This window comes from Pseudochaenichthys georgianus, chromosome 15, assembly GCF_902827115.2.
Source record: "Pseudochaenichthys georgianus chromosome 15, fPseGeo1.2, whole genome shotgun sequence".
Classification (NCBI taxonomy): domain Eukaryota; kingdom Metazoa; phylum Chordata; class Actinopteri; order Perciformes; family Channichthyidae; genus Pseudochaenichthys; species Pseudochaenichthys georgianus.
Genome location: NC_047517.1, coordinates 26300933 through 26317975, shown reverse-complemented (window position 1 = coordinate 26317975; position 17043 = coordinate 26300933). Strand labels below are relative to the sequence as shown.

The following is a 17043-nucleotide window of genomic DNA, read 5'->3' as shown; positions in this document are numbered from 1 at the left end:
TGGTACCCAGTAGTACGTTTTGGGCTAAAGAGTAATATCTTAAGACCATTATTTCCTCTGATAATGCAACCAATCAGTGTCACATTTGGCAGGAGGCGAGGCAACTGCTAGCAACACGGTCCTGTTTAACGTAGCTAACAGCTAACAGCTAACGTAGCTAACAGCTAACGTAGCTAACAGCTAACGTTGCGGTGCCAATGTGTAACATGTTGATGCTCGCAACCTCTATTCAGAAAAAAGTTAGTATTGGGAAAGATTATTTTTAACGTTACCGTTAAGTCTTCAAACGTAATGTTAGAAAATGTAGTTTTTGATGAGCAGTAAGTTGCCTACATTTTGTAACATTAATATTCTCACAGCATTATACATCTATATGTAGAAGTTAATGGTATGTATTGTTTTGTTTTTCAATTTAGATATCAAGATGTAGGACTGCTCAATTAATCGCAATTATGATTTTAGCTTGCAACGATTATGAAAACAACATAATCGAAATAAAACGATAATTATTTTTTTTTTTATTGGTTTTTCAGTTGAATTATACTTAAAGTTCAGGGTAATCAAGTGTTAAAAACATACTGTTCCATTTTTTTTCCTATAAATGGATGTTTTCAAAGTAAATGGATAATCGTTTTTAAAAATCGTGATATCAATTATTGACCCAAATAATCGAGATTATGATTTTTGCCATAATCGAGCAGCCCTATCAAGATGTTTAATAAAAATGTCTGGTTTCATGACATACCTACCCAGGAGAAGCAAGGCAACTTAATGGTCTTCCAACTACTGTCCAATCATAGCGTTGCTTCCTCTCAATGGTATAGACAGTTAGCCAGCAGCTCTTCATTATCATCCATCTTTAATGAGGCATTCAGAAATGAACCCTACACTCTGTGCATCATCTGAACATGATGTCTACACATGCTGTCATTCAGGTCTCAACACAAGGCGCATCATCTTATAAAGCTCCTGTCACTCTGAAATTGCCTCACTTGGTTCATGTCTGCATACATTTCACAGCTTTCAGAGCAATCCCGGGTGAGACAGCACCTTCTGGGATTTCACTTTTGCACGCATCATACAAGGCTCTAATTGACAGCTGGGCTATTAATTCTGCTCAACCACTCTGGAAAATGTCAGAACAATTCAAGGAGGTAAAACCATTGAGTAGCAGGCCTGTTCATTGTAGCTAAACAGGGTTCAGCTTGTAGGCCGTCCCTCATTGTCAGCTGAACTTGTATTTTCCCATTAAAAACAATTGTATGAGTTTCTCACTTAAAAGGGGACCCATCATGCAAAATGCACTTTTGTACGTCTTTTATACATGAATGTGTGTCCCCGGTGTGTCAGGGAACTCACCAAGTGTCAGAAAACACAACCCTCTCTCTTTTCCTCCATACCCAAATCTCTAAAAACGGGGCTGCAACGGAGCTGATTATTATTTGAATTTTTCTGACGTCAGAAAAGGGGTGCTCCGCCTATATGGGCAACTCTCCGCCTATCAGGGGAATGAGAGACCGCTCAAAAGCGCTGGAGACGCTGTAGTACATATGCCAGGCCTGTAAGTGGCGCTGTAGTCTGCCACAAAAGCAGAATCAGCCCTTGCAAAAACAGGGCTGGAAAAGAGCAAATAGAAATGAGGCATGGCTAAAATGCATGATCTGTTTGGTATTTTGAAAAAATAACTTCACAGTCATGTTTTATATAGGTATGGCCCTACAATATATGTTTCAAATATAGTTTGATAGGTCAAACTTAGCATTGTAACATGGTGGCAATGAAGGCACATTGCTAGCATGCAGAGAGAAACCTGAGCCCGCTGTTAGCCTGCTAGGAGAATAGCAATTAGCATATTAGTCTAGCTAATTGAGAGTTGCTGAGGGCAGTGGCTGTGGTGGTACTGTGTAATACTAACACTTTCCTATCCGTCGCTCAGAGTTCATAGTTTACCCAAAGGGCTGGCCTAACAGAGACATTTATGTTGCCAAGAGAGCGAGAGAGAGCTGAAACTCTATATAGGAAGCAGAGACACCGCCTGTTGAGATATTTGAAGGTCACTGCCTTGTCCTCTACACACTCCCTCACTCTGTCTCCATCTCGCTCTGTGTGCAGCAGTGCACACACAGCTCAAAGCAACAATTATAACGTTAACCATGTTTTGATGTCCACAAATCAGAGCTCCACTGCCTTCCCTGATTTCTGATGGTGGGTGGTGGGCTGAGGGGAGGAAAGCAAAGATGAGGGAGAGAATAGGAGATGGCTGGCTCTGCCTGATAATCCACACCAGAAAGAACTAGTCCCAGGGCTGTGCACGTGCTGGCCCGTCTGATCGCTGTGCTTCCCTCGCAGTGGAATAGAAGGTTGGGAAATATCTAGTACTTTAACACTTTGGTATGGAAGACCTAAAGACAATCTCTTTATTTTGGAATTTGTAGAAAATGAGCAGCAATAATTAGTCAACAAAGTAATTTGTCAAAAGTCAGTTTGGATCTTTCTTGCTTTCCTCTGTTTTAAACTGAACATCTTTGGGATTTGGACAGACAAAACAGGATATTTAAAAAGGCATCAGCTCGAGCTTTGAGAAACTAGGATGGACATTTCTTTATAGACCAAAAATGATTAATCAATTGTTGTTTTCAGCACTTCTAAAACATTGTAAGAGTCGAAGTTGTACAAGATTAACAATTTCAGTGCATGTAAACTATAAGAAATGTTTTAAAAAGTCAGTCGGATAAGAATACTTTGAACATCACACAACAAAAGACTACAGAATTAAGGAAGCATAGGCTGGTATGAAGACGCAATAGACAATATGTGCACTACAGACTGTTATTGCTGTGCTACCCTTCTTAAAATAAAGCTCAAATCAAACAAACAAACTAAGACATGTCAATGCGTGATTATCAACACCTTTAAAATACCATATTAACTCTTCTCTCTAAGTTGATGTAGCTGACATACAATGAATGTGTCGGTAGAGCGAGCACCCAAGCTTCACATCACACTCATCACACACATCCTCTGATGTTGTGTAAGGACAACAACAGCTGAGGAAGAAATCTGGCGGACTAGAAATCATAAACCATGATCCTGCTGGCTAGCAAGGGGCCTAGCTATCTCCCTCCTGCAGGCCTCCCATGCCAGCTTAGCCTAGCCGCTCTCAACCAGCAGATCTATATGCAAATGGTTTTCCACTGCCAGTTTGACTATGCAAGGATCAGGTAGCTTAGATCCTCACACACATTTCACAGTCTAGCACTCTTCCCCCATGTGGAGCCAGGTATATCCTTCCCCTTTAACCTCTGAATAGTCCTTGGGGCATGGAAGTCCTTTTAATAGTCCGGTGACTGGCCAAAGAAGACATAACAGCATGACAGCAGGGCAGCACGGTTTGGGTACAGGGGGGTTGACCTCTGAGTCTGCCTCATGATATACATAGTCTGGCTTGATATATAGCCTCTTCTTGTCTGTGGATTACCATACATCAGCATGGCACACTACAGTTGTCCCTAGATGGCCATCAAATCAGGCCCAGAGAATTAGGGATTAGAGCTGTGGAAAGGGGGGATCTCCACTAGGGAATAACTCATGAGTCACACATTCCTTATTAGAGGAGTATGAGCAAAGAAAGTTAATCAGCGATGCTACAGTAGATAAAGCAACTCTGTTAAAACGTACAGTGAATCAAATGTGTGTTGCTGCGGTTTTCTATCATTGTTCAAAGAAGTCTTTGAATTTCGGAGCCATGCCGTCATTCAAACAATGTACCCATAAATAAAAATAATAATGAAGAAACTAATGATAGTGAAAATATCTTAAGTTGTGGTGTGATAGGAGGGGCTGGGGACAGGCATGCTTGATGTGGTGGAAACTGGTCACGCTTTGCCCTGGGACAGCTGTGAGGCATGCTCACTCCTAGCAAGTGTCAACAACACATGACAAGACACATGTAACTCAACCACTGGCCACAAGAACATAGTTGGCCCCCTGTGTACTGAACACATTCCTGCGATGACAGGGGGAAAACAAGGAAGCGTACATAAATACAGCCGTTTGAAACACAAGTCTTTATCAAGTGTTTTGTGCCATCCAGTAAATACTGATCTTGTCATTTTTTCTTTCTTCGATTAGCTATGGGTTTTAATAAGCTAGTGCGGGTCGAGCTGGGCCAAGTAAGGCTGGGGGTAGTGAGAGCGACAGCTGATGTTGGGGTGTGTGCTCTATGCTGTTCTGGCGAAATGCAGCTGGTCTGTTGCCAAGCAAAAAGGAATACATGGGCTCACAACAGTTCCTCTCTGCAGGCACCTCCGCAACCCTCTCCACTTAAAGGTAATCGCAGGTCCCAGCATACCTCACTCACTCTGCCCTGCATTTGGCTTTTCCTTGTCACATAGATGGACACAAAGTCAGACTGAGCCTCATGGAAGCACTCAGGTGGGCTTCAAAACTCATGTTTGATGAATTGCTCTGCACTAAAAGCCAAGCTGTCGTGCATAAAAATCAATCTTCAATTATGGAAATGCTTTGTGATGATTTAAAATTCACCAAGGCTGTCATATCTCATTAGAGCGCTGATCATAAGATGGATTTCGCTTTGTGGTTTAAACCTCTCAACCTTTAAACTATGAAGTGTTAAGTAATAATAGGTGTGCTTTATCTCGCACCCTCTAACTGCAGAATGGTAAGGGTCAGAGAAAATGGAGCCTAATGTGTCCTCATCCCACCTCCGCATTAGTCGCATCACAGGAGCAGAGTTTAGCCCTCAGTGAGGGGAACCACAGCACAGCACATCAAACTCTCATTAGATAGGATGAAACTTTAATGATCCCATGATTGCCATGGGGACACTGGGCTGGTTCAGCAGCAAGCAAACATGAGATACAACACAAGCTAAATGATCGTGGATAAAAGAGAAACAATAGCGGTTGCAATATGTATGTGTTAAATAGACTTGTTTAGGCCAAAATGCCAAAACATTATAGTTTGAACAGTAAGACTGTTGCAGAGGAGGGAGCAATGAGAGATTGTAGAGGCGGAGCAGCTTCTGCAGCTCCATCAGCCCTCTTGTTGAGCCGTTTGGACAGAAACAATTGGACAATCCTGACGGCTGTTGGCACCAAAGTGCACATAAAACACTCCATGTTGCACCTTCGGGGGTGAGGGGGAGGCTTTTGTTCCGAGGTGAAGTGGGAGGTGATTTTGGTAGGCCTCATTTATATCTCACTACAACACAGTGTAGTTTAGGGTTTGGAATGAAATACATGACAGTCCACTCAACTTCGCCCTGTACACTGTCTTTGTATTGTCAGAGCCGTTTCAGAGCAGTCAACTATAACTACTATAGTGCCGTTTCAGAGCAAACCTTCTCCCAGATGATGTCAGGAGTCAGTAAGTGCTCCTTCACAAGTCCACTACCAGCTCATCTTTTAATGATGCAGAGCTGCTGACTCGATTACACCTCAACGTGAGGCTGTATTTTTAAAACCAGATGTTCACAAAGCAACACAAATATCTGCCAATATTTTTCAAAATGTACTGTTCTGAAAAATAGAAAGGCGTGTTAATGCAATTCCATTATTTGTCTAACCAACAGTCAAAACCCGAGAACTATAAGATCTCACACAAAAGAGAGATTGAGAAGATTTAACCAGAGTATGATTGACATTTTTGTAACTTAATTGTTACTTCAAATAAGAATAGTTACCTACGATTTTTCAGTATAGATTTTTTATTTATTGACAATTTGTTTCATCCCTAACAAAATGACCGTTAAAAATAACAAAAATGTCATTCTGACGCACTTCAAACTTATATAAACCGAAAAAAAACAGAGGTAGCCAAAATAAACAAATATTGTTTTTTTTATAGATAATGATCAGATTTACCGTGTTATTTTCTTAAAGGTCCCATGTCATGCTTTTCCGGTTATTACGCGTCCCCTTGTGTTATGAAGGTTTTTCTGCATGTAAACGGTCTGCAGAGTCACAAACCCTCAAAGTACACCCTGTAGCGAGTAAAACTCTAACACCGAAAATACCTGTCTATGCTGCCCCAGAACGCCTCGTTGGAGATTTCTCTTTTTCTTCCTGGGTATAGTGACGTGCCCATACCCAAATGGACCCATCCGTGGAGCAGTTACGTTACATCCGCGCAGCCGTTACGTTAAGTCCGTGGATTGGTCCTAATTGACCAATCCGGACTTCCTCACACACACACACTCAATCTTTTCTCAGCTGCAGCTCAGCCGATTTCTCCTCCCTGAGACGGCGGGACGCGGAGAGGCGGTGTGTGTGTTCGGGCTGGGTTTTGCTGTGTCTCGCTGTCTCACAGACGGCCACTGGGCTCATAGGGAGGGGGGGGGGCAGGAGCTCCAACAAGCCGTTTAGGACAGAGAGTGAATACACATACTATACAGAGATGCTGTATGAGATTTTGGAAAATTGCACAATATAAATCTATTTTAGTAGACCTCAACAATGGAATTATGATCAGTAGAAATGGCCATGACATGGGACCTTTAAGCAATATTAATTCGAGTATGCTAATTTAAAGATAGTGGGCTGTTGGCTGTGAGATTTCATTGTTTGTTGTAGATATACAAACATGTATTCTAAACTGCTAAATGAGTGGGTTTAGTTTTACATGACGCTCATGCTTTCAGTAGTTTCAATAATTTGGTTCTTCCATAAACACATAACAGTTAATTTGAATAATTTTAGAAATGTCCAATGTTTTAATAAAGCCATTTTCTCCACAGGATGACGTTGACAATCATATTTGAATAGAGACTGGTTCCACAAACGCACAGCCTCTTTACTCCTCCTCCCCACGCATCCCAAATAACAGAGGCATCATATAAGAAATCCTGGAGGTGGCATGACGCAGAGCAGATAACTAGACCATTAGATAACCATACAGCAGAGGAACAGCATAGCACAGAAAACAGCATACAAACTCTACACATTCAAAAATACGAGGCCATAGGGAAGAGATAATAGAGCATGTGTATATGCCAACAAGACTAACATGCAATATAGCAGTGGTTCTCTCCACTTCAGCACTGAACGGTTTTGCTTCCATTTCTTTCAGTCATGCATACACATTAGCTTTGTCTAGAGTGAGACTTTCCCTCAGTAGGAAACCCCTTATGTGTAAAGTCTTCTAGCTGCACTGTGAGGAGAGAGTGATATAACGAATCTCATGCAGACAGCCGGAGAGCTGGTGTTTGCAGAGGGAAGCACCGTCGGGAAAATCAAATTACAAATGTGGTTGATATGTGGTTTTAAAATGCCATCTGAGCACCCAGCAGATAAATGATGCCATAAATGTTGCCATTACTGGCACAGGGTTAGACAAATCAATATGGGTTTGTTTTATTTTGTGTTTTATGTTGCCTTTTTAGTCCAGGGAGATAGCACCATACCGATAAAACCCTGTTTTGTTGTCTGCCGTACCATTGCCCTGTCCTGTTTCAGGAAGATATAATTAAAAAAGGTGAGCCTTTCTGGCTTCACAGTGATAAAACCTTACAGGTCACCATTAGACTGCCGTCTGTGAACTGTCCAGATACCAAAGAATCAGAACGTTGCACAGCACATTTAATTTTGCTGTATTTAACTTATCTATTTCCTTATGATCCATGACCTCTACCTTACAATCCTGACAGAGAAGAGGGCCATTTAGACGAATAAGGACACAGCTGTGTGTCAATGGCAGAGTACATTAGGAAATTTTGCAATGCAACACCCCTCAAACCCTTCATCACCCTGACACCCCCTGTTTCCACTTCCTCTTGTATCACTCTCAGAGTTTCCACCTATATTTCCTTGCCTCCGATTCCGGGTTCTCTGTATTGGAGAGAAAGCCGACAAACCCCCCCCACAGCCAAATATGCATCCTGTTTCTGACACATGCCAACTTAGCCGCCGCACCAGTCAGCTGAACACAGATCCCGTTTCCCCCTTCTTAATACTCCTAACAAGCCTTCTCCCTCTGCAGCCAAGTGTCAAGCCTTCCAAAGTCACCTACCGGGACAGCTCTGCCTCCCTCACACAGTCACACAGAAACATGCTTTCCTTTTTACCGTTTCAATTTTTTAATTTTTTTACAAGAGATGAGATGCAACTAGATACTCACCAGCAGTCACAAGATGGATACCTCATTATATTTGCACGGTTTACTTTCATGGCTTACCTAGGAAGATGGTAGCAAGTATGAAGGGTGACATATGGTTTCTGTGCCATTTCCGATTCTGGGATCCATGAGCATAACAAAATGACAGAGGCAGACAGCCAAGTAATAGCCTAAATAGCATAGTGTGCACAATTATCCCTCACTGTCAATAAGAGATGTTTAGATTGGAACATTTCTTGTAAGCAGACTTGAAAATAGTCTGAATCACCAGAGGCTTGATAGTATTTTAACTCTGATATCATGTAAACGTATGCTTTTCATTATGCAGTCAATACGCTGGCTGGACTATTCAAAGGCAATAAAGAAAGTCTTCATTTTTTAAATGTCATGTTCTGTCCAAAATAGAACATTATATTTGTTGTATATTGGTGAGACTGGGAGTTATAAATCAAGTCAATATCATTGACAACATTAACATTACTGACAATATCAATTTATGTGGCAAAAATGGAAAAAAAATTGCAATGGAAATCAGATTGATGTTCAATTCTTCACAAATGTAAAACAAAACCGTCACTATTATTTTGTAAAATTCAAAGACGCACTAAAAAAACAAACCAAACACAGAGAATTGCATCTTTCAGCATTCAGCGTTGCAGAGCAATAGAGGCTATTTTCTGCTGTTGTGCCAGTTAGGGATGATGACTCTGTGCCCTGTCTCCCACCTGTCATAATACCAAACAGAAAAGGGCCAAGGCCACCAAAAGGACACGGCAAAAGAGCAGCAGGAGGGACACAGCTCATCCATTTGAATTGGACACAACCCAAACATATCAAGGACGCGGATCGAGCTCTCTTCCTTCAATCAGGCACATCCTCTGTTCCACCTCTTTGTACTCAAAGTTAAGACAGACAGCACTTGCAATCAGCTAATTATTTTCATAATATAGATCTAAATATTATTAATTCCAAGAAAGAAAAATACGTTTTAGGCCATGTTTTGCACACTGGGAAACATTACCTTTCCAATGCCCCTCTGTTCAGTTTTGAACCATGCACAAGTGTGAGTCATGAAGCAGGCTTTGATAAACATGTGAATCAGCCATGATTCATCGTAAAAGTAGGCCACCCCAAGCTAAATAATTTACAGTCACCATTTTTTTTTTTTTTTTTTTTTTTTTACATCCTACTTCTATATCAGCAAACAGGTTACTTTCATCATTCCACAAAGCATTTCATTTGCAGAAAAAAAATAACACATTCCGGTAAACACAGAGTGTACAAAATTAAGAATCAAATTGGAGAAAGCTATTTTTTAATACTTAATTTCGCAGAGTTTGAAAGGGACCTAGGTGTTTTTAGGTCTGTATGAGGAGTCCAATTGGGCTTCATTAGGACTCACTGGAAGAATGTGCAGGATCATATGTTGAGTTACATGAAACTTGTGTATGGCCCCCTGTAACTTTTACTTGCACCCTACAAGTCAAGAGCTGGTGTATTATTATAAGGATAATGTTCAAGCAAAATCGAACGAAGGAACTGCTCTCCTCTGATCCCACCCATATCTGGCAGGCAACACCACCCCCATGATTCAAGACTGGGAGTTGGTCAACACAGCCAAAGGATAATAACAATCTTCAAGAGATGTATTCATTATAAAAGGCACTGCAACTGGCACTTGATATCTGTTTAGTGGGTGCGAGTGAGGAGGAGGAGGAAGCCATCAAACTAGCTCAGTGGCATGTCACTTGCACGATGAAGGCCATACAGAAGAACAACTCATGCCTGTTACACAAACGTACAATATGTGAATCAATAGCTGTATATGTGGCGTATAAATAGATTTTACATCTACTAATTGATTGTGGACAAACATACCTTCGGTTTGACGTTGCAGTGGCAACAAACCGTCCACATATATTGCATTGTCCTCCACAGCAGGATGATGAAGAGACCCCCAAAAAACGTCACCATGGAGGAGGCGAGGAATGCCCACCACATACGCTGCCCATTATTGTCGCAGGGCACCTCAGACGAGAACGGGATGACAACGTCTTCCATCTTGGATATTAAGATTGAAGAGTCCTGATTTATATTATTATTGATATTGCTTGTCCTCATAGAGCTGTCGCTTCCATGTGGAACGGAGCCACCTGCCTCAGCTAGCATTTAGGAGCCTTGGAGAGCCTGTGCCAGCGTCCCCAGCCCCACTCACCAGCCATATTGCTTGAAAAAAAATCCCCCTCTTCGCTGTAGATTATGTTCACCCACCCGATGGAGTCTCTTTCAGTATTTTAGCAGCCTATTAATTGTTTATTCGTAACAGCGTGAGACACCCCACACGCGAACCTATCCAAAAAAGTGGGTCGGTGGCCCTTGGAGAGAGGCATTTAAATCCGCAATATTGACGAATGTGAACCGCTTCTTAGTCGGAGGGGTTTTCTGGCTCTTTCACGCCAAAAGCCATGGCGAATACGGCGTCGTGTGCAGCCGTCGAGGCTGCCAATGCTTTGTCGGGTAATGGTAAACACAGCGACAGTGAAACTGTTAGCAGCCTGTTCTCGGCGAGGCGACCTCTCTAGCCGTCTTCCATTCAGGGGTTCTGTCGATCAGCAGGCGGAGGATTCGATCGATCGATTTCAATTTCTAGCGTCAGTCGACTGTTAAAAAACACAAAGCGAGAGATTGTTTGAATCTACGGTCGGTGAGTGGGCTCGGCAGCGTTGAAGACTACATAATCTTGCGGGTGTTTTCGTTGTCAGTTCTGCGTAAAGAGGACAAGCGCTCGGTTGGATGTCACTGTCTCAATTGGATCCCCTGCATACTTGGCACGGAGCGGCCAGTTGAGAGCGCCTGTCAGATCCGCTCCAGAGGAGAGAGCGGGGAGATTTACAGGTAGGAGGCGGAGCGACGCGCTAATAATAAAGATGGACAGAGAGCAGTAATACAGCGACGATGTTTATTCCCAGTGCCGACCGGGGTCTGTGCTGCTGGGGTGTATGGAAGAGACCAGGCTACAGTTGAGCCTCTGCGTCTCTGATGCGCGTCAATGACGCACGTCGCAAAAAAAGCTAGGCTTTAAAAAGCAAGCTATATCGATCAGTGATAAATTCAAGAGTTATAGATGATATAAAAACTACAGGAAATGATGAGTCCCCATAGGAATTGTCGTGGTGACAGTGGATATAAAACGACGGTAAAGTGAGGTTACTTATCTTTGACTACAACATGGATGTTATTGGACTGACTTTTCATTAAAGATAGTGCTCCCCCTTTTCAATTACCGAGTCTGTGGCTTGTCATCCATGTAAAATGGGCGTCACTGTTTTCATTTTGAGAAAATAAGTTGCTAAAATGCCTCACACTCACACACACAACCACACACAAACATGCAGACACAGGGAGTGTTATGAATGTCCTTACCGGTCAATTACTGTAAATGCTTACACTTTTAGCACACATATTAGGTAAAAAAACAGGTGTGGATTGGTGATGACGGAGAGGCATGACTACAAGTCATTTATGGCTACACACAGATGCCCCTTAAGTAGTCAGCCACACCAATGGAAATGGGGAAACAGCTGGCATGGAGGCCCTGAATAACCAGTGACCCCTGTGCACCAGAGCAGCCAGGTGCACACAGCCACCTGTGTCCCAAGGCTCCAGACCTCTTGGTGATTAAAAAAAAAACACTAATCCTTGAGTTCTTCAATTGAGTGACAGTGATATTAAAGGCTACTAGCCCTTCTGCAGTATGACTTGATGTTGATGCAACATGATAACAAATATCAAACATAATATATCTATATAATATGTATGACGTTTGAAATTATGAGACCTCAAGCACAGGTCATTTGAAAAGTAAACATGCCTGAAATGTGAAGATATGTGATGTGTGTTCTCGGAGGATTATTTATTGTGTAAGGAATTAAGCACGTTTCACATAATTGAAATTCTTGCAGATTATTTCCCCTTTATTTCCTTCACATCAAGATTTTTAAGAATGAACCTGCAGCAAATCACCAAGATAAAAATCTGACAGTTAAAATTATGTTTTCAAGTATAACATATAGCTATAGTAAGATATGTATTGAAATGTACTTGATTTATGGGTAGAGGCATCAGTGAACAGCAGCAGAACAGCTAGTCTCAGGCAGCAAAGTATTAGGATGGCCTTGAAGAGCAGCTCTGAGGTTGTCCTCCTGCTGGTCACATGGTGAACTGTCACATTTTAGGAACATGTTGCTTCTACAGCAGCATAATGAGATATTGCACCACCATTTGTTTTCCTCAAACACTGCAACATTTAAAAAAAGGAATGACATTATTCCTAGAACTTGGGCAGCTACATTTTAAAGCAGCAATTTCCCATGCCTTATGACAATGAATGTTTTATTAATGCTCATCTTTATCAAGATAACAAGCGAGATGTTATATCACATAAAGGTTGGATTAACAAAGATCTTCTCTTGAGAACAGTAACATTTATGGTGAATCACACAGATTTATAAATATAATTGCAAATAAGTTATGCTGTACATTATCTGATAAATGTACAACTACAAGAAGGGACAACAAAAGGGAATTTTACTCCATGCTCTGTGTGCAATCCATCAAAGTTCTGAGCAACAAAACACCACTAGAAGAGGTTACAGAAAGTAAAAGCATCAGCAGCACATGCTACATACATTCAGTGTCCTAATAAATCTTCCTGGCATTTATTGCCAACCGCAGAAGAAGGGACTTGAATTGATCACCCCCAACGAAAGGCCAGCTGTTGGACGAGTGGTCCAGCAGAACTTTAACCAGAGGGTGTCAGTGCTGACAGATGAAGAGATTAACACGAGAGCAGTCAGGTGGTAATCCCGCAGGACATTTGGAGATGCTGGAGTTAACGTGCTGGAGAACAAGCAGAAGGCCAAACCGGCCAAATCCATCCCTCCATGCACTGTGATGGGAAAGGCCATGTGGCTTGCCAGAGTACTACAAAGATCCCTTGCTGTGAGACTTCTCAAGTTCAGTTGATCTGTCAGCAGCTGTCCTGTAACAGACACCTCAGCAGAAAATCTGGAGACCCTACCCTTTTCTAAAACAGGCGAGAGGGTACTTGGAGGACGTTAAGAATTGGGACACAAGACAGCAGACCTGAACATACACAATTCAGATGTAGTGTGATGTAATCAGTGACCAAAACCTCAAGTGGACATCCCTGACCTTTTCACCAACGAACAGTTATCAGGCCTGAGGTTTCTTTAGGCAGTTTGAGCCACTAATGGATGTTTTGAAGACACTGGGTCCTCTCGTGCGCCGATGAGGCCGACAGGCAGCTGGAGGGTAGTCATCCACTCTGACATCATGTGCTTTAGGACCTTGTGACCAGTGATGCGGTGCTCAGAGGAAACAACCTCGAGCTAAAGGCACCCAATCAACCAGCAAGATGGAGTGTAGCTACAGGCTGGCCAACTGCATGGAATGTTACTCTCACAGAAATAGTTTTTCTTGGAGTGCAGACAGAATATATGTACATCATGTGCCTACGCATGGGCGCACATTCATTGGACTTGTTGCCGGTGACCGTGTCAGTTTAGGAGTAAAAAAGTTATTTATTTAATGAAAAAAAGATTTTTTTTTAAGACACATTATTCTTCTAAAGTGAATTTCAAGTGATCATAATAGTATGCATGTACAGAGCAGGAATAATAACCAGAAAGGATACACCCATTCATGACAAAAAAAGTTAATTGTAAATGTGTGAATTCCTTCTTATCTCAACTACATTGCAAGATACTTTACAATAAATAAATATTTGTTAAATAGTAGGGAATTGGCTGAAGTTGAAACAGAACTGGAGCATGTTAGACAACGTACATCTGGGAGATTGTTTGATAGACATTGACAAGTGCAGACAATTTAGAAAGCATTAACAATGACTGAAAGAATACATACTGTAAAAAGCAGTAGAACATGCCATCACATTTTAAAACCAAATAGGGATTAGAACTGCTCTGTTGAATTGCACCTATTAAATTAGACAACATTATTCATCACCCATTAGATTTTGTAAAATAACTCTCAAACTGATAAGCATCACCTTCTATGTACTTCAGATGTGTACAGCTTAAGATCTCACTAAGAAACCTGATTTAATACAGTACGTCAGCATTATTTTCAAGATTAAATTCCTATGTATGCATATACTCAATGTTATAATCTGTAGACAGCACGCGTTGACTTGTCACCATAAACAGCAGAACATGATGTATGATTGCAGTGCCGCTGAAGAACAAATAGAGCCCCGGCGTCTTGTAAAGTGTATACACCCGAGAGAGCGGCGCTTCTTTAACGCTGCAAGGCCGCATCTTTATCGCTCCCGCTCGCTGAGATCCTGGCAGATATTGTCACACTACCTTATCTCGACTCAGAAATGGATGGCTATTTTATCTGCCCCCGTTTCATTTGCTGATTCTTTCAGAAAGAAAAACACTTTTGATCTTTTTACATCACTGAAGGAGTCACATTTCAGCGAGACATTCACAGAAAAACATTTGCTCTGTGCTCTGCTTTCATCCTCTTCTTGGAAAAAGAATAAGATGAGGCAGCATATTGTTAACTTTACCCTTTCCTCTAAAATATCCTTAGTACACAGCTCTAACTTAATTAAATATACTACTTCAATGCAGTATACATCATTATTCTTTCCTCAACATTTTCCAATTGTGACCTTGTTGTTTAGGTACCATTACAAACGCTAAACTATTTCCCAATGAGAGTTTTTTTAGAACAATATAACACTGTAGACAAAAATGCAGACCAAGTCCTTAGCGTGATACAGAAAATGAGTTTTATTCTCATGTTAATGTCTCAACATACAAATCATTCTTCTTAATAAAAGAAAATCCAATCAGTACCTGGCATCTAGACTCTTCCTAAGAATACAACCATTTCACGTTGTACCTCTCTATCGTATACTATCTACTCAGAAAAATAGTAACAATACAGTTTGCTTCTGCTTAGTATTTTAGCCCAATAGTCAAACTTGTGGACCAATTTTCCTTTGAAAAATTGTGCAAGAATAGATCCCTTTTTAATAATTCAAATAAGAATCATTTTTTCTAATTAAGAATAAAAGGCCATCAATGAAATGTAAGGAACTGATGTGATAGATAAAAACGTGTATTAGTTACAGTAGAAATTATAGTACCTATTGGTAGTCTACTGGAAACCTGGAACAGTTACATGTTTAAGGTTAACAGATAAACAAGTGCAAAACAGAAATAAAAGGATAAAGTTGCCTTAGTGGATTTTGGCACAATAAGATACAGGATATGGTTTCGAGGAAGGGCACAATATTTTAGTCAATATCTTTTGCCTTTCTTAATAAAAAATACAATTAAATAACAATGAAAAGTCACTAACATTTAAACAGAGCAGAGTAAAATCCTTTTGAAATTACCCTGCACATTTTGCTTCATAGTGTCTCTTTTAACGAGTACATTGATAAGTGACTGACAACCAACCACAGAGAAACAAAAATAAATTCTTTTTTAAAAACATGCTAATACCTGCTAAGACATGACTTGACAGCCAGACGTTCCTAGGCGTATGACCTAGTGAAAATACATGTAATATATATATGTTTCTTTTTTTCAGTTGTATCTGCATACTGTATATGTTATACTCTATATATTGTTGTTAAATATTTGTTAAAGAGAAAGAATGATAGTTACACAGTGGTCTGTCTAGCCCTGGAGTGCACTCTGAGGAGTTAACCAGTTGGCTGCTGCTTCAGCCAACTCTCAAAACCTCACCATTGTCATGCGCGCTACACTTTACTGGTCTCAAATCAGCCTCTAAATCATCTCGTCCATGGTGTGTGAAGTGATGCAATGGATCTTGAAAGATAAACTCTTGCTCCGTGACCAGGGGCTGGTTTCAGATCAGGCTTCTTCTCCGAAGGCACTTCCAAACCCTAAACTGTTCACACACCCAGCTACTATAGAAACACAATGCATAGAGCAAACATCGAAGTGTTTGGAGTCAACATGGCCGTCACTGCTGGCGCTCAGGTTCGGTAAAACCACAGCTACATAATTAAAAGAGGTGTGATGCTTTTTGCATTTTGTGACAAACATCACAAGGAATGTGATGTCTGATCCTGGCATTCCATTTCTATAGCATCATATTTATGCTAAAACACGACCTTGATTAAACTGACATTGTCAATACAATTGTGTACAACAGTCTCAATATGTTCTCTCTCTCTCTCTCTCTTACACACACACACACACTCACAAATCACAAACACACACACACACACACACACACACAATTAGTTGTCAGTTGTCGTTAAACGGGTGCATAATTGTAGGGAAACCACAAATGTCATTTGGTACAAGGGGAAGGGGGGGGGGGGTGAACTTCATTAGTGTTGAGGTTAGGGTACAGGGGGAGAGACACGCATTCAAGCAAATATTGAACACCTATAGTCGGACTCATCTTTTGACTGTAAACGGACGCTTACAATGCAGCATTACAAATACACCAGCGGAAACCCTTAGGGAAGACTGACTGAACTTTTAACGTGGAGGTTCCAGTGCTACCAACCTGCTCCGAAGCACGTCAGAAATAAATGGAGGCTCTGATTATAAATCAAGACAAAGACAAAATAAAAAAATATCAATAATTTACATAACTTGCTTACTGTAGTGTACCTATTGGTATAGTGTGAAAGAGTTAATTAGTGTTTGGGGAATGGAGATGAGGGTCGCAGCTCGCTGTAGTCGCAGCCAGTCTCCTCTAGAGGCAGCCGAGTGGAGTCCACAGGACTTTACTTTGTTCTTGATCAACTATAGTCATGATCTGAGTGCAAATGTAGGGGAGGGTGCCGCCTTGGACGATACCTGAAAACAA

The 17043-nt window shown here is 41.2% G+C and overlaps 2 protein-coding genes across 11 annotated transcripts in view; both read right to left on the bottom strand.

The window, feature by feature from the left end:
- Window positions 1-11088, bottom strand: part of LOC117459588 (calcium-activated potassium channel subunit alpha-1a) — a 136243-nt gene extending 125155 nt beyond the window's left edge. For all 6 annotated transcript variants that reach the window (XM_034100502.1, XM_034100503.1, XM_034100504.1 and 3 more), the window contains exon 1: window positions 10012-11088. In XM_034100502.1, the coding sequence (XP_033956393.1) occupies window positions 10012-10302 (291 nt within the window). In that variant the 5' untranslated portion in view covers window positions 10303-11088. The remainder of the gene's footprint in view (window positions 1-10011) is intronic.
- A 3867-nt stretch (window positions 11089-14955) lies between these two features.
- The window catches only part of dlg5a (discs, large homolog 5a (Drosophila)), a 40382-nt gene continuing 38294 nt past the window's right edge, over window positions 14956-17043 (bottom strand). For all 5 annotated transcript variants that reach the window (XM_034100490.1, XM_034100493.1, XM_034100494.1 and 2 more), the window contains one exon: window positions 14956-17033. In XM_034100490.1, coding sequence (XP_033956381.1) covers window positions 16930-17033 — 104 coding nt within the window. In that variant the 3' untranslated portion in view covers window positions 14956-16929. The remainder of the gene's footprint in view (window positions 17034-17043) is intronic.